General features: G+C 39.1%; 1 protein-coding gene across 6 annotated transcripts in view; it reads left to right on the top strand.

Annotated features, from left to right (window-relative positions):
- The window catches only part of ERCC6 (ERCC excision repair 6, chromatin remodeling factor), an 81,222-nt gene that overhangs the window by 15,231 nt on the left and 42,634 nt on the right, over nucleotides 1-23,357 (top strand). For 4 of the 6 annotated variants that reach the window (XM_023230152.1, XM_023230153.2, XM_023230154.1 and 1 more), the window contains 3 exons: nucleotides 6,527-8,221; nucleotides 17,478-17,606; nucleotides 22,805-22,963. In XM_023230152.1, the coding sequence (XP_023085920.1) occupies nucleotides 6,527-8,221; nucleotides 17,478-17,606; nucleotides 22,805-22,963 (1,983 nt within the window). Of the gene's footprint in view, nucleotides 1-6,526; nucleotides 8,532-17,477; nucleotides 17,607-22,804; nucleotides 22,964-23,357 lie in introns of those variants that run through there. The other 2 variants (XM_023230156.1, XM_023230157.1) reach the window with 2 other exon arrangements.

The raw sequence follows: 23,357 nt of genomic DNA, 5'->3' as shown, positions 1-23,357 counted from the left end.
TTTTCTTCAAAAACAAGCTGAAACAAGCTTTGGCCTAGAAAGAATAAGCTTGCTTTTGTAAATCCTCCCTTTGTCTTGAGAAGATAGTCATCTGCGTAATTATAAACTACCATCATGCAAAAAGTATACTTTGTATGCACAGCATAACTTTCTTTTCACTGTTTTTTATGTTAGAGACTGACTTTGGCTTTTAGCTCCATGACATTGTCACTGTATAAAGCAAGCACCATAAAAGGGAAGGTGAACATGTGAAACATGAAGTCTGAATTGCATATTGCCACACGTTTTCTGTGAGCCAGGAAAAATAATCGGCATTGCAGGCCTCCCCACGGTGGCCCACTGAGCGCTGTGATACTGCTGCACATTTCAAGTCTCCTTGACTTAGAGCTCACTTAGCTCTAAGGAATTCAAAGGGAACAAGGAACCTTATTACTTTTAAAATACTTGATAGTGGGATGACTTTTTCCCCAATCCTCAACAGTTTTTTCTTATTTCTCAAGGTGAAGAGACCTAGTTTGTTATATTTATTGGCCTTTGTGAGTGAAGGTTGACCTGGTGTTTTTTCTTGTTACTTAGAACTGCTCCTTAACCCCTGTCCAGACACTACAGACACCATAACCTTTCCAAAATAGATGCGTCAGAATTCTTTTAAACAGTAATTTGAGGACCTGTGACTTAAATCCTGTCCTTTAGAGCTGTGGCACCCACATTCTAGTAGCACCTTATGTAGTAAAGCACAGATGAGGGCTGGCTTATATTTGTCATCCCTCAGTGCAGCTTTCATTTCTGTGCACGTTTATTACCTGTAAAGTTGTTTGAGGAATGTTGCCCAGTACTCTTGAACAGTGAGCAGTGTCAGGCTTTTTCTTAACTACTGCAAGGAATTAATAAAAGTGTTAATCTCAACATATTGATTATAAATGGAGCAATATATATTTTTCCAATTAAATTGGGTCAATATTAAATATGTTTAAAATATATCAGTATTTTGATCAAGAACAATTTATTTTGACTGAATTTTAAATGTGGGTTTAGTTTAATTTCATGGCAATAAGTTTTTCTTAATAATGTTAAGATTGTAAAACAATTTATTATTTCCAGAGCCAATATTTTGCTAAAGCTACAGTAAAATCTCAAATGAATTTCAGAAATATCAATAACTCTTAATTGCCACCAAAATACGATAGCTCTTAACGTTTTATAGCTACAGTTATTAAGGCTGTTAAATTGCAGATATCCACATTGAAATATTTGTATTACGTCTCCTTTGGTGCTGTCTGGATTGGGGGATGTTAAAGGAAAATAAAATGCTCAGGATTGAGAAGCGTATTAGAACTGCCAGTCTCTCTATATTTTGTTACTCATTGCTGATCTTTGTAGACTGATTGAAATGGTAATGCTATTCCCTGGAGAAACAAAAAGACCTTTAGGGTTGCTTGTCTTAGCAGTGGTTTGACGATGGATGATTAGAATAAAGTCATATAGTTTACAACATAGAAAATTAGTTTTTTTGTGGAGGTTAGAATTTAGGAATAGTTCTCAGGGTAGGCACCCTTAGCTGAACTTAACACCTTTTACTGAGGGTATAGCCTGTTAATTATAATGCTCTTTTCAACTCTAGGAAGTGAGAGTGGGTGACTTCTGGATATCTCATCCTCTTTATTCTCTCAGCGTGAGAGCCATCGGCCTTTCACTGGCACTAGGTTCACCCTAACTAGGTACCTTTATTTTAGCTGGTACTAGGAATTTCCCATCAAGCCCTTTCCATAGCTTCTTTATGGAACTGGGCAGTCGCACCTTGAATCCTGCTTTCCTTCATTTGGCTCAAACCATCAGCTCAGTCTTTGAAGTTTTAACCATTTTTCAAACTGTGTATTCCCCCTTCCCACATGTTTCTCCTGCCTCCTCCTCTGCACTGAACTGTATCTCGAGGCCAGCTCCTCAGGGGGTTCCCTGGTTTTCATACCATTTCATATCATACAGGATGGATGAGCCACTGCTTAGAAGTAAATGTTCTGTCAGTTCTATGGTCAATGATATACAGGTCTTATAAAACATACATTATTTTTTCATTTTAATTTTGTGCTACCACAGTTTCCATTTGCTATTGGCTGTTGGTTGTGAGGTCTACTGCTTTCTTAAAATATACTATTGCTTTGCACATTGTGGGCCTGGGAGCTCCAGGTGCCAAATAAATATTTAATAGGACTAACACACCTTCAGTGTTTGAGTGATGTTGAGTTCCTGGTGAGCATCTACATGCTACTTACCTAGTCCAGGCTGTGCAGCCAAGACAGCCCTGGGTGGCCCAGAAGACCAAACGTTTCATATGAACCTTTCCCCTTCAGGGTGATAAAGATCAGGGCGCTTGTCCGCAGTCCTTGTTACCTCCATGTTGTTAATTCACTTGCCAGTTGACATATTCAAGGTCAGCCCACATAGCTTTATCTTTGCTTTCATGTCAGGAATGCATGTCTGCATCCTTGGACTGGCTTCAAGGGTTTCTGGCAAAAAATTTGCAGTCCGTTGATGGACTTGGGCACAAATAGAACCTAACCAAGTGTGAAGGGAATAATGAATTCAGATTGAGATATTTGGGAGAGACTATGGAGGAAGTTCATCCAGTGTAGGGCCTCGTCTTATTGGGTAGCTCAGATATATTAATATGGCCCTTATCCCAATTAACATCGTTACACATTTGCCCTTAAACTCCAGGTGCATCATTGAGAAGGGAAGGAATTTGCTTCGCTTTGGAGGCACATTATTTCCTCAGGGTTCTCATTTGGATTGCCTTGGAGGTTGGTGTGATGCCACAGTATGCAGAGAGGCTAAGGACAGGGAGGCTGGGTGGGCTTCACTCTCCAGCCAGCTCTGATTTCTGGGGAGTGGTAGTCTATTCAGGGGGCTCCGAGGCCCTTTTTGGGTGGGCTGGGAAAGAGTGTGCAGTTCCTTAGTGATGTCTATCATACGCACAGTGGGGAACTAGCAACATTCATGCTAGGTAGTTGCCAACCTTGCCATAGGAAACAAATGTCACTGACTCCTGCCTCTTTTTCCAGCAGTGGTCAGCGCTGCTTGGTCAGGCTGTGGGCATAGATGGGTTGCATCCTGAGTGAGAAGATGCACTCCCAGATATGTTTTTGTCTCTTGTTGCTGCCAGGACTAGGGTTAGCATTTATTATTTGACTTAAACTCATTCCCCCAAGCTCTTACTCTGTTTTCATCTGCCAGCGGTTATTATTTAAGTTGTTGCCCTCACAGACTACTTTCTTGGCAATAAGCACAGACTAGAGCAAAGCTTCCCCACCCACAGACTGATTATGCAGTGTCACTGGGAGCCCCCAACACTGGAGATGCTGACTCAGGAAGTCTAGCGAGGGGTCACCGGGCAGGACTTTTAAAAAATGTTCCCAGCTGGCTCTGATCACTGTCAGGTTTGGGATCTAGGGATGGAAATAAGTCAGTCTTACATATTTCTTCTTTTTGGGGCTGCAGCTTTTGGCTAATGCAGTTTGTATATCAGTTTCTCAAAAATCCTCTTTTATGTGCCCTGCACAGTTGTATGTACACAGGGGAGGGCCTGGCAGGGAGCCTTCGCTAAATGCTATATGTCATAGATCATCTGGTTCTTGTGGGGTGTGTGTGTCAGAATCACATGGGGAACACTTTCAGTGGGTAGGGGCTTGGGCTCAACCTGGGGAGTCCGAGGCAGCAGGTGCGGGGCAGGAGGAGCTGGGCACTGCACTTGTGCTTTGGCTGAGCTCCCGCTGACTCTGGGGGGAGCTTGGTGACATTCTTCATGGTCCACAGGCCCTTGTTCAGAAATAACTGTATTCTCATTTAGGAGAGCTTTGAGGCAGTTGGAAAGCATTGTTGGTAAGGATGTTGAGGCTTGAGAATGTAATGCTTTTTTCTCTACTTTGGGCCACACTCAGCAAATAATTGCCTCTGGGATATATCCCCAACCTGTGCCCACCCCGATCAGGGAAACACAGTGGGGAGTTCAGAAATGGACTCTTCAGTAGGAGGTGCCTGAGTCTCCTCAGATGACCTGGTGCATTGGGCTAAGCTGCTAAACACACAGCCTGAAGTGGATTTGAGTTGGTTCCTCTGAATGGTTTGAAGGCTCCCTCACCACCTTTCAGCACTTCTGATGAGTCCCTGTTTTTTATTGTAAAAGTATGATGATGATAAGATGAAAAAATGACCTCTATTTTTTGTGTTTTTATTTTCTACATGTCATTCCAGTCTTTGGTTCTGTGAATACACATGTTTACATGGTTATAATCATGGCCCCTCCAGTTAATTGGTTTGCCCACAGTCTTACTGTGAAGTAGAGCTGAGATTTTAAGTTGGCTGGGCCCTCTACATACTTGTGTTTCCTTGCCTTGGTGGGATTGAGTAAAAGGTGCAATATTTAGGTATGACCACAGGGTGGTGCCAAGAATCAACACATAGCTGCCCCCACCTCCATTGGACTGGAAACCAAACCAAAAACCTAAGCCTGTGATCTGGGAATTGGATGAGGATATGGGGAGATGGCTCAGGAGTATGGAAGACCTGGCAAGTATGGTGTGGATGGGGATCGAATTTACTTCATGGTCTCGTGTAACCTGAATCTGTAGTCTTGATGTCTGTTGATATAATTGATTTTTAATACAGTTTTGATCCTAAAGGTTTTTCTCGTGCCCTATTTTTTTTTACCTTTTTTGTATGAGTAACTTTGAGATGTAAAGGGCTGATAAAGATTCCATTGATTGTGTAAGTCTTACAGAATGTCTTCTAATAGTCTGTGAGACGTAATCTTCTGTGAAGATAATACTCTTCATTGTCCTTCCCCTGAGCACTGGGCCTCTGTGGCCAGGGCCCCATTGGATCCTGGCTTGGGAGGGTTGGGTTGTGCACATCCACTGTTCTGAGGAGAGAGCTCTCAGCATTTCAGATGCTGAGGGGTCAAGCCAAGTAGCATGACTGTTACGAAGAGAGTCTTGTGGATTTGGAACGTTGAGGCCTTGAGGGCCTGAGCAAGGGTGGCATTAAGTGGGGGTGGGGGCGGGGACGGGGGTGGTGCACAAGAACAACGATGGCTGACATGTTTGAATGCGTACCTCTTAGTGGTTCCTGTGGTTCTTCTTGTTACATAGGTTAATTTGTTTAATCCTTACAGCTACCCAGGAGATAGGACTTTGAGCCCAGAGAGATGAAGTCATTTGCTCAAGGTAGCAGTCAGTGGAAGGGCTTGGAGAAGGAAAAGGGGTCTGAAGGTGGTTTGGGACACATGAGAGTGATCTCACAGCTTGGTTTGCTGCAGCAGACTCGGACAAGCATTGCTTCAGTGCCTGGTTTCTCCCTCCATTTGATGGGGGCCAACTCCACCCCATTGTCCCATTCCTATCCTGAAATGCTTCTAAAGGCAGTGCCCTGAGAACCACCACCCTCCCAGCCTGTTTCCATTTTATTGTCTTCCGGGAACCTCTTCCTTCTGTCTAGCACCTATTTGCACTGGGATTGTCCTATCTGTCCTTAATTTGGATCCTGGTTTGTACCCGATGAGGATTTAGCAATTTTAGGCTGTGCTTCAGCAAAGGCCAACTGACAATATGGAGGTTGACTTGATCATGCCTTTTTTTTTAAAGCCCAAATTAAGGAGAAAAAACAAAACTCTCCCAAAATCTGAGTTTAGTAAAAGTTTAAGATTTTACCCAGAAACCTAAATATAATGATTTTAAGAATGTTCTTAACTTCTCTGAGAGGTCATTTTTCTTAAGAAATAAGCCTGGCCGGGCACAATGGCTCATACCAGTAAACCCATCACTTTTGGAGGCTAAGGCAGGAGGATTGCTTGAGCTCAAGAGTTCGAGACCAGCCTGAGCAACATGGTGAAACCCCACCTCTACAAAAAGTAGAAAAAGTTACCTGGGTGTGGTGGTGTGCGCCTGTAGTCCCAGCTACCCAGAAGACTGAGGCGGGTGGATCACTTGAGCCTGGGAGAAAAAAAAAAAAAGAAAGAAAGAAAGATGCCTATGTTCTTTTTTTTTTTTTTTAGGAATCTGTAAGTTGAAAGAAAAAGTTACACTCTTAAAACCTATTTATGCCTAGTGTTCCATTATTGGAATGCTAAGCGTGTGGGAGTTATTTATACCCTACTGCTCAGTGTCACTGCCAAGGTCTGATTTTTCACACATGTCTACCTCCTGAGGGTGCATGTTATCACGTGGTACACAGAGTTAGTTACTGCTACAGATACTGGCGTGCTGGGAGCTTGTCAAAAGTGATGTGAGTTTTCAGAAACATGTTTGAGAAAGTATCCAAAGACAGGTACATATAACTTTATTGCACTACATCCTATACTAGTAATTTTTAAAAAATAACTTCTCTATTAGTTATGCTATTGTGCAGTAAAAAGAAAATACAGAAAGTATTATTGTTGCATTAGTTATGGGTTTGGCATTTTTCATGTTCCATTTTTAGAACACTAGGCAAAACCACTACCACTAGGACTAATAATACCTTTTTTCCGTTTTAGTCCCAAGATGCCTCGAACACTAAGTTTACATGAAATAACTGACCTTTTAGAGACAGATGACAGCATAGAAGCAAGTGCTATAGTGATACAACCACCTGAAAATGCTACAGCACCTGTTTCTGATGAGGAATCAGGAGATGAAGAAGGTGGAACAATAAATAATCTGCCAGGTTCTTTGTTGCACACAGCTGCGTATCTTATTCAAGATGGCTCTGATGCTGAGTCTGACTCAGATGATCCCTCATACGCACCTAAAGATGACTCTCCTGACGAAGTTCCATCTACGTCTACTGTGCAGCAACCTCCACCATCAAGGAGGAGGAAAATGACAAAAATTGTTTGCAAATGGAAAAAAGCCGACCTAACTGTACAACCTGTAGCAGGTAGAGTTACAGCACCACCAAACGATTTCTTCACCGAAATGAGAACTCCCACAGAAATTCTTGAACTTTTTCTTGATGACGAGGTCATTGAACTCATTGTCAAGTACTCCAACTTATATGCTCACAGTAAAGGTGTACATCTTGGCTTGACTAGCTCTGAATTCAAATGTTTTCTGGGAATTATTTTTCTGAGTGGTTATGTTTCAGTTCCTAGAAGGCGTATGTTTTGGGAACAAAGAACAGATGTGCATAATGTACTGGTTAGTGCTGCCATGAGACGTGACCGATTTGAAACTATATTTTCTAATTTGCATGTTGCTGACAATGCAAATTTGGATCCAGTGGACAAATTTTCCAAATTGCGACCTCTCATAAGCAAACTCAATGAGAGATGCATGAAATTTGTTCCAAATGAAACATATTTCAGCTTTGATGAATTCATGGTTCCTTATTTTGGTCGTCATGGGTGCAAACAGTTTATTCGGGGGAAGCCCATTCGGTTTGGCTATAAGTTTTGGTGTGGTGCCACCTGTCTGGGCTACATTTGCTGGTTTCAGCCGTATCAGGGTAAAAACCCAAATACTAAACATGAGGAATATGGTGTTGGTGCGTCACTTGTCCTTCAGTTTAGTGAGGCACTTACAGAGGCGCACCCTGGACAATACCATTTTGTATTCAATAACTTTTTCACCAGTATTGCACTTCTTGATAAGCTCAGTTCAATGGGACATCAGGCAACAGGTACAGTGAGAAAGGATCACATTGACAAAGTTCCATTGGAATCAGATGTAGCTTTAAAGAAAAAAGAAAGAGGCACATTTGATTATCGAATTGATGGCAAAGGCAATATTGTCTGCAGATGGAATGATAACAGTGTTGTCACTGTTGCCTCATCTGGTGCTGGTATCCATCCCCTGTGTCTTGTCAGTCGTTATTCCCAGAAATTGAAAAAGAAGATCCAAGTTCAGCAGCCAAACATGATCAAAGTGTATAACCAATTCATGGGAGGCGTAGACAGAGCTGATGAAAACATTGATAAGTATCGGGCCTCAATCCGTGGAAAGAAATGGTATTCAAGCCCTCTTTTGTTCTGTTTCGAATTGGTCTTACAAAATGCTTGGCAATTGCATAAAACATATGATGAGAAACCAGTGGATTTTCTGGAGTTTCGTCGACGTGTGGTATGCCATTATCTGGAGACCCATGGTCATCCTCCAGAACCTGGCCAGAAAGGAAGACCTCAGAAGCGTAACATTGACTCCCGTTATGATGGCATAAATCATGTGATAGTCAAACAGGGAAAGCAAACGCGGTGCGCTGAATGTCATAAGAACACCACTTTTCGATGTGAAAAATGTGATGTTGCCTTACATGTGAAGTGTTCCATTGAATATCACACTGAATAGCAGGTGTCACCACCTCCTGAGACAAGAAACATAATTTTATACATTATGTGCAGTGGTTTTGCCTAGTGTTCCAATTTTGGAACATCACATAACAATGGAACATAATAAATTTTTTTATCTTCAAATTTTTGTTCCTTGAATTTTTCTAGGTAACATATGAATTTAATGCAAAAATTCAAAATATTGTAACCTTAGACATAAATGGGTTAAAGATGTTTTCTTAGAGAGCACATTGGCTTTTAAATAACAAAGCTGAGACACAAATGAAGACTAATTTTGCTTCCTGCTCTGCACACCTTTCATTTTTGGCTCTGGGCGTAATTGTCTGCATCAGTCTTAATTTACTCCATGAGATCTGCACTCCTAACTGAGGGTATTTCATCTGCTCAGATGTGCCAATTAAGTTTACCCAGATAGACCATAAAAAGGCAGATAAGAAAAGTAAAACACCAAGTATCTCAATTTAGCAAATTAGACTAATCTGTAAGGGATTCTTAGCTGTCTGAAATAGAAAGCCTATCATACTACAGAATGCAAACTATATTAAATACCCAGCTTGGTGCCTGAATATATTTTTAAAAATCAAATTGTACTCATTGTGCCTCTGTTGTTGGATTTCTTAAATGGATATTGCAATAGGTAGAGAATGATCCTGAGGTTGAAATGTCACTCTATTAAGAATGATTTAACTGTGTGATATACAGCTTTTTCCTTACAAACAGTGCAGATTTAAACTGCTCTGTGTACAGTGACCCTTGCAACATAAAAATATTACAGTAGAGCAATAAGATCTGTTTTGAAATTTGAGCACCACGATAGGTGACTTCCTTGAAGTTTTGCAGACAGCATGTTTGTTTTATTAGTATGATCTTGGGCTACTAATATTTGACAATTCCCATTAATATGTGTATTCTGTCCTTTTTGTGTGTTGGTATGGGCAGTTGTGTACATTGATTTGTTTAGTATAAAATGTATATTACATGATTGTTCAGCCTAGCTTATATATAGTTCGAAGAAGTGCTAAACTGATTTTACTGTTACTTGGAAGAGTTTGCAGGGGTGTAGTGAAAAGTGAGTTTTGACTTAACTTGCACAGTATTAAGGTGGGGAAGGAATCATATTGTACAAAAATGAAGGCAGTCTTTCCCTTCTTTAAATCTTAGTCCTGATATTTTTTTAAGACAACATATGGTTTGAAGTTTTAGAATTTGGTTTGTCCTTGTGCAATTGCTTTCGTTCTGTGGCAGTTAAAGAGGACCCTTCCTCTGGCACTGTGAGAAAAGGAGTGGTACTAGGGAGTTTGGGAAATACTTTTTGAAGACAGTATTATGTAACAGATAGAAATATAGACTCTAGAACCTGATTATCTGGTTTTGAATCTTTTCTTTAACTCATTGGTAATCTTGGACAGCTTCCTTTCTTTCTCCCTGTCTGCTTTAACTGTTAAAAAAAAAAAAAAAAAGAGAGAGAGAGAATAACAATAACAATAGTATTGATATGGTTTGGCTTTCTGTCCCCACCCAAATCTCATCTTGAATTGTAATCCCCATGTGTCAAGGGAGGAACCTGATGGGAAGTGACTGGATAATGGGGGCAGTTTCCCCCATGCTGTTCTCACGACAGTTAGTTTTTATGAGAGCTTATAGTTTTAAAAGTGGGAGTTTTTCCTGTGCTTGCACTCACTTCTTCCTGCCACCTTGTGAAGAAGGTGCCCTTCACCTTCCACCATGATTGTAAGTTTCCTGAGGCCTCCCCAGCCATGCCGAACTGTGCTCGGGTATTTCTTCATAGCAGTGTGAAAATGGACTCATACATACAGTATCTTCCTTATTAGGTTGTAAAGATTAAATGAATTAATAAATGTGAAATACTTAAAATAGTGTCTAGTGCCCAGTATCACTATCAGTCATAATTACTATCTGTTTTCTGACCCAATTAAAAAATATGTACGTATGTGTATATATGTAATCTCAAAACAAAACTTGTCCAGAGCTAGCTGACTTTCCTTAAGGAGGCAGTATATAGCATACAAGTTAGACACCATGGGCCATGGAGTGAGTGCCAGAGCCTTGCCGGATAGCTCTGAGGTCTTGTGTGTCCACTCACAAGATGGGGTAAGATGGGGATCACAGCAGTACCTTCTTCATGGGTGATGATATGTGTAAGATATTTGGCATACATCAGGCACTCAGTAAATATTAGCTATTCTTGTTACACGCCCACTAGCTAAAAGTTATGACAGAGATTCCACCAAGGCAGTAAGATGCTTGAAATGAGGGTTTGTGAGAACCATGAAGGAGGGTATATAAATACTGATACAAAAATGTGACCTTTCACAAGTAAAGGCAGTTTAACAATTGATACCACAGGTTGACATCCCTAGTCTGAAAATCCAAAATCTGAAAATGTTTTAGCAACCTGATGCCACAAGTGGAAAATTCCATATTTGACCTCATATGTTGGGTCTCAGTCAAAACACAGTCAAAACTTTGTTTCATGCACAAAATATTGTATAACATTACCTTCAATCTGTGTGTATAAGTTATGAAACATAATGAATATGAAACATAAATGAATTCATGTTTAGTCTTGGGTCCCATCCCAACATATCTCATTGTGTATACACACAAATATTCCAAAATCCAAAACACTTCTTGTCCCAAGCATTTTGGATAAGGACTGTTCAACCTATCATAGGCATAGCAAAATCATTAACTGTTACAAACTTTGTTTTATTGATGGTATGCTTTTGGTACCTTTTATACATTTTTAAAAATAAGCTTAAGGCCCACTTAATGATAAAATATCTATAAAAATATAAGTACGGTATCAATATTGGGAAGAAATATAATTATTTCTCCTTTGAACACACCAGGGGGCACTAGACATCTGTCTAGGGGACAAACTGTGCAACATGCCCCTTGGTTCTAAGTGTAGTTAGGTCTTCTGTGTCTTCTCTTTTGGCTTGATTTCCAGCCTCCTTGCTGTCCTGGATGATAGGATGTCCTGACTGGAATGTCCTGCCGATCTTGACTGACCAGTATGGAGTGAACTAGCATGACAGTCTTCTATGCTTGGGGGTTGAACTGAGCTGCTGCTGGCCTAAGATTGCAATAGGTGTTTTGACATTTGCTATTTTTTATTCCCATTTAACCTGCAATTAATTAAAATTTCTCAATCTTTTTGTGTAATCTGCCAACTGTTACAGCATCTGAAATTTATGTAGTCAAAAGTATAATGTACATACATTATTTCATTTAGTCCTCATAAAAAGTCATTATTTGGCTCATTTTGTGGTGGAGGAGGCAGATTCAATAACGTTACATTATGTTTTCTACAGTTCAGGCCTCCCCTTACTAGTTAAAGGTCTGTAATGCACCTCTTTTGCCTACATTTAGTTTTCACTTATCTGAGATTATCTTAAATCTGTGTCTGTTGCTGGGTTCTCCTCTAGTGGCCACCACTGGAGCCCGACAGGGGCTTTAGGAGTTAGAAAATGCCTTGATGGGTCGGGAATGTTGGCTAACGCCTGCAATCCTAGCACTTTGGAAGGTAAGGCAGGCAGATCACTTGAGGTCAGTTTGAGACCAGCTTGGCCGACATGGCAAAACCCCATCTACACCAAAAAATACAAAAATCAGCCGGACATGGTGGTGCACGCCTGTAGTCCTAGCTACTCTGGAGGCTGAGGCACAAGGATTGCTTGAATCTGGAAAGTGGAAGTTGCAGTGAGCTGAGATCGCGCCACTGCCCTCCAGCTGAGGTGACAGAGTGAGACTTTGTCTCAGAAAAAAAGAAAAAAAAATAAGATGAGCAACACACTTACTTTGTTTTATTTGGGGGCAGCTGTGACTTTTACATGTATATATTAAAGAAACAAATGAAAGTAGGAACATCAAAAACACTATTTCCTTCCTAATAATGTAAATACAGTTTAAGGCTAGACTTTTTTCCTGTCATAAAAATTCTTTCATAAGAAGGTGCTTCTTTTGCCCAGCCTTTCCCACCTGGTCCTGGGGAAGCTTGGGACCAAACTCAGGGCTCCTGGTTCTTCCTGTCAGCTGGAGTGCAGAAACCAGGCTCCTTACCGTCACCTGCTGGTGATGAACCCAAAAAATGGAGCTCAGACTTTTTTTTTAAAAAAATCACACAATTTTTTATTTATGTACCTTTTTATTGTTCAAAATAATGAGCTTTCCTTCTCCTTATCTCTTTTTTTTTTTTGTTATAAGATTCTAAATTAAGAACTTCTCTGATGTTGCAGCCACCCTCGTTATGGTTAATTTTTTTGTAGTGAACCTTAACCATTTTTATCCAGTGGACAGAGCTAGGAGCAGTGCTTTAAAGTCATATGGGTAGAAGGAGTAGGAAATGCAGCAAGAGGTAGGCTCTAAATGAGATAGAACAGAAAGTTTCCAGAACCCATTTCTGGATGACCCCTTTTGACCATTTTCAAGCCATACTTCTCTGTCTGTGTCTTCCTTTTCCCTAACCCAATTATGAACTTCATTCATTCATTCAGCACTTACTGCCTGCCATGAGGAGGCATTATACCAGTCTCTAGTGGTATAAAAATGGCTAAGACAGTGTCTGTCCCCAGGTGGCTTCCAGTCCAGTGGAGGACACTGGTATGGATTTCACAGTATGCTACACTTGATGGGCACTGTAGTAGAGATCCCAGGTGTGTCCAAGATGTCACGGGATTTGGGTGGGGGGGGGGCCCTTAGAAGACAGGATGCCTAAGTCTGGCTGGTCATGGGAGGTTTCTATGAGTGGAGGTGCTGCGTGAGTGAGGGTATGAAAGGTCTGCTGAATGTGTAGATATGTGTGTTAGGGGAAGGATTTGGGGACAGTACAGGAATGCAGGTGCACAGAGATGAGGAGGCTGCATACATGGTATGGCACAGTGGTAGCTAGCTGTGTCTTTCCACTTACTTACTTTGAACATCCTCAGAATGCTGAAAATTCTTCTAAAATAAATTAAATGACAGTAACTAGCTTTCAGGGTTCCATTGACAAGGCACCCTAATAGGTTACAACTGGAGGAAGCATTGTTCCTAGTATTGTTCAACTGGTTGTGCTGGGTCTGAGTTGCTTCTGACAGATGATTATTGCAGTCTCAGCCCCAGGCCCCACAGCCTGGGCCAGATTCTCATTCCTGCATGAATGTGGGGAAACCAGGGAGTGTTTTCTCTGTCTGCATCTGACTGGAATTTTAGGTTTATGTTTGTTCCCAGCTTCTCTTGTAATTGGCTGCCAGTGGAGTTGACAGCAGGCTGAATCTGGCAGTTGTGTGAGGAGCTAGAAACACAGCCAGTGAACACCATGCCCACCACTTCGTTTTATGTGGCTGCAGCTGTGACTATTACGTGTGTGGATTTTTTAAAATGAGAGACTGGAGAACATGAAAAAGTTATTTGTTTTCTAAAAGGGTAAATATTGGACTATTTACTGCTCCCTTCTGCTTTTTCTCAGTTAACTGGTCTACTTATTGAAATAACAGAATTTAGACATTTTGAGGTCATTTCTAATTTTTAAGATTTCAGCTTACTTGGCGCAGATCTTAATTCTTACCCACTCCCTACCAATTTTAAGTCAATCTGTATCTATTTTTGTTACTATCACGTAAAGGACTGCCATACTTAATGGCGGTTTACTATTTACAAATTTGTGACAGAAGTTTTAAATGAAGGTATTCCAACAGGTACCATCTGAAGACTAGGTGTCTTTACTCCTATGGTGAACACATTATTCATAATAATTTACTGAGCATCCATTTGATGAGCTATCACAGTTTCTGTTCAGGTATACATGTTCAGATCTGTTAGAGTACATTGCAATATGCACATTGTATTGGGCCACATATGTAACCTGTTTTCTCTTCTTTCAGTGAACATAATAATAGTATCTGCTGCAGGGTTGTTGTGAGGATTTCAGAAAATGTGTGTGGTTATATATAATACTATATCAGTTTATTAAGCACTTCCTAATCTAGGTTCTGTGCTAAGGTGCTTTATATGCGACACCTTATTTAATCCTTCCCAGAACCCAGTGAAGTAGGTGCTGCTGTTCTCCCCATCTCACAGTGGAGGAAACTTAGATGCTGACGAAGTTAAGTTACTTGCTGAGGGTTCATGAGCTAGTAAATGGCACCAGGATTTGACTACAGCCAATCTGAGCTCAGACTTTTGTGCCTGGGCCTGCACTTCTGCATATGTCAAACCCAGTGTGTTCGTATACAGAATCCTTTACATCTGCTGGCCAGACAGACTGCTCAGCCTGCCAGACTACAGGACAGGCTGGTTAGACATGTTAAAGAGAGAACCTTAAAGTCTCTTGGCAGCATCTGGGATGGGGAAGGCATGTTTCTGTGTATGTGCAGATGAACTTGGTTCTCCCCCTTTCCCTAGTGCGCTGTGGTATACTTGTCGGCCCCACCTTCAGCTGTGCGGCTTCAGTGGACCCTTATCAGATGGTCAGGTCTATGTTGGCTATAAGTCACATGAGGAAGTATTGCTTATGTAATAGAAGAATCTCTTCGCCTCTCTGTATGCGTGTGGTTTTATAACCATGGTATTTTCTGTCTTTAATATGTGTATAATTCTACTGGGGCAATTTGTCTTCACAATGATACAAATACTTGTAGGCAATAATGATTTTCCCCACCACTTTTAGTCATCCTTTAGCCAAACTGAATAAATGTTTGGCCCTTTTCATCTTTCTTTATGAAGCGGAAGGCACTAGAATACAATCGTTTCTGTAGTGGCTTATGTGGTTTCCTAGGTGCTGAGTTCTGTGGTGACAAGATGCCTATATATTTTAGGAGGGAGGGAGGGGGAGGAAGCTGAATCTTGTCGATGCAGAGTGATGTGGTGGGAAATTTAACAGCCACAAAGATCGACTGGCTAAGTCTAAGGAAATGGTTGTCATATATCAATGAAGTTTAAAAAGTGATACCCTGTATGTAAAATATTTAATGACCTTATTGTGCCAGACTTCTAAAGGCAATATATTCTGGTGTTTTTATTTCTCCTTCTGTAAAATTGTCTTGGAGAAATTGCAAAGTGAAGTATGTTTAAGTGGCTGTGATTCTTCCAAGGTTTATGTTATCCACAAGTTTACTAAATACAAGTATCCTTTGTTATGCAGAAGTTTGGCTCTGAGTTCATAGTTTTGATACCGAGGACTCTCTCATTATGTAAACTGCTCGATTGCTGAATTACAGAGTGAGTAGCAAGAATTCAGATATGTGTATCAGGAAAGTATATCTGTTCAGTTTCTAAGTTTTGATAGTAAGGGATATGCCAGGGCTTCTTGGCTTTGACATTATTGACATTTGAGACTTGATAACTTTTTACTGGGGGGTTTGGGGGCTGTCCTGTGTGCTGTAGGATGTTTAGCAGCATACCTGGACTCACATGCAAGATGCCAGTAGTAGTATATCCTCCCGACTCCTTCCACAGTTGTAACAACCAAGAATATCTCCAGGCATGGTCAGATTACCCCAGGGTGGGGTTGAAGGGACAGAATTGCTCTCTGTCAAGAACGGTTGTTGTACACCATTGCATTTAACTAAATTTGTAAATAACATGAAACCCAGAAGACTCACAACCACCTAGAGATACTTCATTTTGTCCATTGCACGGTGATAATTTTTAAGGAAGAAAAATACCAGTGGAGAAGAAGAGATTGCCTTTAGAAGTTAAGCACAAAAAGGACATTAAGTTTTTATATAAAAAGAGTATCACTTATTAAACTATTGTCAGATGATAGCTATTTCCTTGACTTGGCCATATACTGCCTCTTCCATTTGCTGTTCTTCTCTGGAAATGACCAACAGTACTTCATTGATCTTATTTATAGGTCCTTTACTACCGTGCAGTGCAATTTCAGATCACCAGTTCTTATTGATCACAAGTAAATTTTAGCTAGCCCTTCCTTTTGTTACCTTGAAGAGTTGAAATTTTCAACAAGGCAAGGGTTTATCAGAGGATGTGCTTTAAGGCCCACCAGCAGCTACTCAGATACTAGTATTGGGCTCTGTGCTGGTTTTGTAATGGACAGCACACCATACCTCTGGCCAGGCAGCATGTGTAGTATTACCTTTTCATTTTCCCTTGCCTTGCCTCAGACATTCTGTCTTACTCTTGCATAGTCAGTGGCAGATAAATGCTGTATATGTGTTGCTGCTCTTACTTCCTGTGAGTTTTTTTTTTATTATAGTTTGAAAGTATTTCTCTGTATTATTGTTTTATTCCATTTCCACCATTTTGTGAAATTCAGAGCATCAGTTGCACCATGCCAAATGAAAAAAGTCATCTTTTTATTTTGAAAGTGAATAGAATTTGAGGCTTTTTTTTTTTCCAGTCATGACAACTAGGGTCCATTATAGTTATATAAATGCAAAATTAGTCTTGTTAAATGGGTGCACCTTCTCCATAACCTTGGTGTGTTGCTAAGACTTTCAGATATTTAGATGAAATATATTTCCTTCTGAAATATAAGTGTTCGCCTTATTTTATATCTGAAAGTATATTACTAAATTTGTAACTTAGATTTTATTCAGTGAACACATATTTTTGAGTGGTAGCACTATCAGTGCTTATATATTGCTGATGCCTCTTCCCCCAGTTAAGTAATCAGTAATGTGAACCTGATTCAGTGATTTTTGACCCAAAATTTGCTTTATGTTTAAGGTACTTTGTTGTTTCATGCTGTGATTATCATATCTTTAGCACAGAAACAGTAATTATAAATAAAATCTATTTTTTGTTAGATAATATTGATGTTGTGAAGACACTCAATTATATTGAAATTTTTACTGAATCTTTTCTAGAACTAATTTCATGTATTACGAACTAGCAGAGAAATTTTCTCTTAGGGTATGCCAGAAGAGGAGAAAGTAGTTTTGATAATGAAATGAGACCTTAAAGAAATATTTCTAGAGCAGCTGTAATAATTTACATAAGAAATGAATTGAGATGGCTGGAGAGAAGAATTGTTTTTCCTCTTTGAATATCCGTGTTTTGGGTAATAATGGCAGCATTAACCTAAGAGACCATTCTAATTTGCCTGTTTTTTCTTGTACATTATCAGGAGCTATCTTTTTAAATCTATCTTGTGATCAAAATAATGGAAATACGATTTTTATTTTTATGATAGGAGATGGAATAAACTGAGACTGCAGGACAAAGAGAAACGTCTGAAGCTGGAGGACGATTCTGAGGAAAGCGATGCTGAATTTGACGAAGGTTTTAAAGTGCCAGGTTTTCTGTTCAAAAAGCTTTTTAAGTATGTACCATGTGTTCTTTCCTTTCTATTTGCTGTCAAGCCATTATGTACAAATTAACATTTTAGGAATTACATAGTAGTTACCTGTGGGCCCTTAAGGTACTTGCAGCAATTTATTGCAAAAACAGATACTGTCAAATGAAATTATAGCCACGTGCTGTTCATTAAAATTGGATGATAATAAATTGACTAAAGTGTACATTGGGTATGTTTGTAAACTGATGAATCTATATGGACCTGTCTCAGCAGACTAAAAGCAACACATTTAAAAGCCATCTATGTTGAATAATTTTTTGTTCTTAGTAATTTTAAGGTGCCAAACTCCTAATTTCTTAAATCAGATTAATAGGAAGAGTTGCATATTAATATCAATATTGGGAAGGATTTTTTTTTCTTATATGTGGGAATAAAAAACTTTTGAGATGTTTTGAGTGTCTTATATTGTACCTGAGGGTATAATATTTTTGAGCTGACCAAATGTGCATCTGAATATTTTATGTAGGATGTCATTCTAATGTCAAAAGAGAAGATATGGGCAACACCTTGACGATTAAGTTGCTATCTGAAGCCAGGTTTCATGTGTCAGTGGCCAAGCATTGGAGATGACCGGATGCTGCCTGATAGATGTGTGCATGTCATCTCTAAGGGCTGGCCGGTCTCCCGTGATGAATGTAAATACTGAGGAACATTTTCAGTCTCATCACTCCTGGGATTTACTTAACAAGATAATTTAGGAAGCCTTCTTAGATGCATATAGGAAGTTAAACCATTACATAGCTTCTTTCTGTCTCTTTTGTGTAATCAATTTGTGGTTGGGAGCAGGATGCAAAGTTCTTTCTTTGAGATGATTAAGTTTAGTCTCCTTTATAGATTCAGTTGTCAGCCATGCCCTAAACTTGTGGAAGAAGTCTACTTAAAAACAGCATGCTCTTTATATTTTCTCTCAAAGAACTTATATTACAGTTTTAATTTTTCTCTCCATGGGGAAGTGGTGAGCGAAGAGTAGTTATTTTATCCCACTAAACATTATAGAAAGCTAAACTCTGAAGATATGAAGTGACTTGATGTGATTGCTTTAACTGGACAGAGGAACAGCCATGCAGAAGTTGAAATCCGAATCTGTAGTAATATTTGCAGAGAGGTAGTTGCTTTGTTTATTGCTTCTCCCAAATGAAAAAGAACTATGGAAAGGTAAATAAAGGCCACATTTATTGGCAACTCTTTTTGTTTTCTCTAAAGTGATTGTTTATTAAGAAACAAGCCAAATACCATCAGTGTTGTACTAGCAAAAGGAATACCCAAATTATAGATTAAATTGATTTAAAAAAGACAGGATGCTTCTGTGTATGTGTAGTAAGTGATTTGGCAAATATCCTCAAGGATTAAGTTGAGTCTGCATTTTTGTATAAATGTCAGATTTTCTAGCAAAGATATTTCACAATTAATAGAACTAAACTTTGCTAACTAAAAGTATTTAGGATTCAGTGTATTGACAAAACTCTATAGTAGTTAATATAAATAATATTTGTTTTTTAAAAATTAGTCTTAATTGCACATTCCTGGAAAGTATTGTGTTTTTTAATCTGTGCAAAAACAGGATTTTAAATATTTTGTAAATGTCATAAAACTTCTGTTCATTTTCTTTTGCTGTATGAAAAAAATTAACAGGATCGATAGTCTTCATTTTTCTTTTATGATTACATTTTAGCGGGGCCAATTTAATTTTAAACTGTAGATATATTTTTTACTGTATTTACTGCATTCTATGGAATTGAATTAACAGGGTATAGAGTTGCACACAAGGGAGTCAGAAGGTACAATTAGCCATTTAAGTACTATTTTCTGCAAGATAATGTTCAACACTTAAATTTCTGTTTTGATGAAAGTTTGCCCAGCAAGTACATTTGTCTATCTAATTTAGCAGTCAAATGACAAACTTCAATCTTTTGGGCTTACCTTCAGCCACACTAGTAAATGCAATCTTGGGTTAGTGTGGCAATGCCAGTGCACACCAATTATCTGTGGTCACATAGTGATGCCTCAGTCTCAAGGGATAGCAGAATAAATTTTTTTATGTTGTATATTTACAAAAATCTTTAACTGTCCCTAAAAAGTAATTTTTATATGCCTTTCAAAAATTTTGAAAACTAGATTCTATAGTATGTTTTTATTTAAACTATGTAATTGGTTTACACTGTTTATTATTAGGAAGGTAAAGCAGTAAAACCAAAGTCAGTTAGTGGCACAGCTGAAGCCTGAGTCAGGCCACTTACTCCTCATCTCGCAATACCAGCTATGTATACCGTCTACCAGCTGTGTGGCTAGTGCTTTTAATCTGCAAGTGAATTTCCTTTAAATACCATCTGAGGGCCTTCATGTGTTGTGTGGAAAGAAAGAGCCACTCTTTGCTATCTTTGTAACTATCCCTAGTTGTTAGGGATCCTGCTCGAGATACGACTTACATGCTGCCTAGTAAGATATTTTTTTTAATGTCATTTTCTTAGTGCTGTTCTTCTTCTTGTAAACACATTCACATGCTGTTTGAAAGCCCTCAAATATTAGATTTGTAGATGAGGAAACATCCAGCACATTGTATGCTGCCTCTCCTGGGCCACACGGAATCTAGTTGTCTTAACCCCCTCTCAGGTTCCTTCTGAGAGATCCCCTCTCAGGGATCCTATGCTATTTACCATTCCTTTAATAATTTCTCAATTGCTCCTCTCCATACTCTCCCACTTTAATTAAGTTGATGAGCCCCAAGCAAAAAGAGTTGTTGGACCCATGTAGGATGGAGGCAGTGTGGTGTAGGAATAATACACTAGAATAATCACTGGGAGATTTTGTTCCCTGACTGGAGGAGCTGGTCCCATGGTTGTTCTGTATCTCAGCAAAAAGAGGTCAATTGACTAGAATTTAGTGATTCTGGAAACTAATTGCACATCAGTTTTTTTTGGAGAGCTTTTTGCAGTATGTCTTTTTCAAAAGTTGAGATTATTCTAGTGTAGCCAGTTCATGAACCAACTTTTGTTCTAAATCAGGGTTTCTCGACCTTGACACAGTTGACGTCTAGGGCTAAGTAATTTGTTGCTGTGGGGACTGTCCTGTGCAGTATCAGATATTGAACAGCTTCTCTGGCCTCTACTATTGCACTTCTCCAGTTGTAACAAAAATGTCTTTAGACATTGCCAAATGTCCCATAGGGAGAAAAATTACCCCTGGCTGACAGCTATTGGTCTAGATCATTTCCAGAATCACTTTGGAAACATACAGTTCTGGATTTCAGCTCTGGCTTGCTCATTTTTTTCTAGCAATGTGACCTTTGGCACGTTACTTAACCATTCTGAGCTTTTGTTTCCTAGTGATAAAGTGTGCTGATAATCTCCTTTGTGCAGGTTGATTGTGAGGCTGTGTCCAAACCACCTGGCCTGTGCCTCCTCAGCAGCCGGCTCCTTAAGTGGTAGCCATTATTCTCTGATTATATACCACATAGTTGTGGAAATTGTCCTTCTTCCCAAATTGAACGATCTTGTATCTGTATTAGACTTCATCGTGTTTTGATTTTTAGTCCTTTTCTCCAAGGTGCATATCCAGTGTGTGTATTATAATTAGCAAACTTAATAAGCAGCAAAAATTCTCATTCAGAGTTTTCATTATGTAATAGGTAATAATGGAACAGCTAGAGTCAGACTTCTAGAATTGCTTTGCAAAATACTGGGAGAAAGTTAATTATGATACATTTACCGAGAGGAGATTAAATAAAACCAGTTAAATGAGCTGAAGTCCAAAATGAGATTTTAGGTAGACATACCAGGTACCAGATAGTAAATATTTGGGCAGCAAAACAACAAAACCATCTTCTTTTAAAATGGGTAGCCCATTAGCCTTGATGTTTTCTTTGAAAAAAAAAAACCCTTTATCTTGCATCATCTTTTTATTTATTTATTAGAGATGGGATCTCACTCTGTTGCCCAGTTTGGAATCCGGTGGTGCAATCATGGTTCACTGTCGTCTCATCCTCCATGGCTCAAGCAGTCCTCTCACCTTAGCCTCCTAAGTAGCTGGGACCACAGGCATGTGCCACCACTCCAGGCTAATTTTTTTTTTTTTTCTGGTAGAGATGAAGTCTCAGTATGTTGCCCAGGCTGGTCTTGAACTCCTGAGCTTAAGTGATCCTCCAGCCTCAGCTTCCCAAAGTGTTGGGATTTACAGGCATGAGCCACCTCATCTAACACATCATCTTTTAATTCAGGTGGTATTTGCTTTAGATTTTGTAACTTGGGATATAATCTTCATACCATTCCCTGTTGTTAAGTGTTTCTTCCACTCTTGGAAAATTTTTTTGTATTTTTCTTTTTTTAACTTTATTTTTAGGTTTTAGATTAAACATATCATTGATGGAGAAAGAAAAATATCAACTTCTACTTTTTGCGGGGCGGGGGGTTGGTTTAAATTATTTCTCTTTGGCCCGTATTCCTTATTTAAAATCTTAATAGCTATGATCTTTTTGTACCTATGGTAAACTCCCTGAATCAATTTCTGCTTTGAAATATTAAAAAGACCTTTTGTATTGTTGAGTCTTTAAACTGTTCTTTTTTGCATCTGCTAGTAATATGACAGAATCATCTGTTATGTCCTAATTTTGAGAGCAGCCCTATTATTCAGACTTGTTTATGGCCTTAAAATTTAGTTTTTTCTATTAAAAGATAATATGATTACCAAGTGACTTTTCAACAGTATAAGCTGTAGGTTGTGGTGTTCTCTGTCCGGCTTTCTTGATGCTATTCAGATTGAAAAATAAACATTAGTGCCTCTTTTTTGTAGAAAAATTAATGGAACTTTATGAAAAATGTTTGGGATTTTTCCCTCCAGAAAGTGAGTAAAAAATAGTAAGTTTATGCTTGTTTAGCAAGCTATTTCTAATGTTGAAAAGAAAGGAAATAGTCTCTAATTACCCCATCTATCAGTTTAATTAGAAATGTGTTAACGTTTTGTAAAGAAAAATTTGTGATTTTATGCCTAGGTGATCAAAAATGTATGACCTTATAAATATAATACTCATGTAAAACACACATCCCGCATGTTTCGCTGACTGGTACTAGAACCTAGCCAAATGATTAATTCATGAGTACTTTCTGTTATGATCTGTATTATCCACCATTTGCCATTTTCTCTTTTCTTGTTGGTGTTTGTTGTTGTAGGTACCAGCAGACAGGTGTTAGGTGGCTGTGGGAATTGCACTGCCAGCAGGCAGGAGGAATTCTGGGAGACGAAATGGGATTGGGCAAGACCATCCAGATAATTGCCTTCTTGGCAGGTCTGAGCTACAGCAAGATCAGGACTCGTGGTTCAAATTACAGGCAAGTGCTCCTCTGCAGACTGTCAGTCTGTGGAGCTCAATTAATATTTCATCAGATGTATTGCTGTGGAGGAGGGTCTTGTGAATTATTGATGATATTTCAATTACAATATTCCTTTAATTCTTTTAGTGGGGGACATCAAAGGAAAAATTTTACGAGACAATGGAGCTGTAGGGCAGGAAAAATTAAACATGTAACACTTTTAATGAATTCCAGGCATTGATGCTTCATTTTGCAGATGAGCCCCACTAGATATTTTGGGTCAATACGATGTCTAAGGTTAGCTTCTACAAATGGATTGTTTACAAACTCAATTATGTTAATATCAATAGTTTACACAATATGGAATTTTAAATTAGACATAATACCTTTAGTTCCATTTATTAAATTTTGC

The sequence above is a fragment of the Piliocolobus tephrosceles genome, chromosome 9 (genome assembly GCF_002776525.5).
Source record: "Piliocolobus tephrosceles isolate RC106 chromosome 9, ASM277652v3, whole genome shotgun sequence".
In the NCBI taxonomy this organism is placed as follows: Eukaryota; Metazoa; Chordata; class Mammalia; order Primates; family Cercopithecidae; genus Piliocolobus; species Piliocolobus tephrosceles.
The sequence above is the reverse complement of the archived record's forward strand: the minus strand, read 5'-3'. Positions and strand labels throughout refer to the sequence as shown.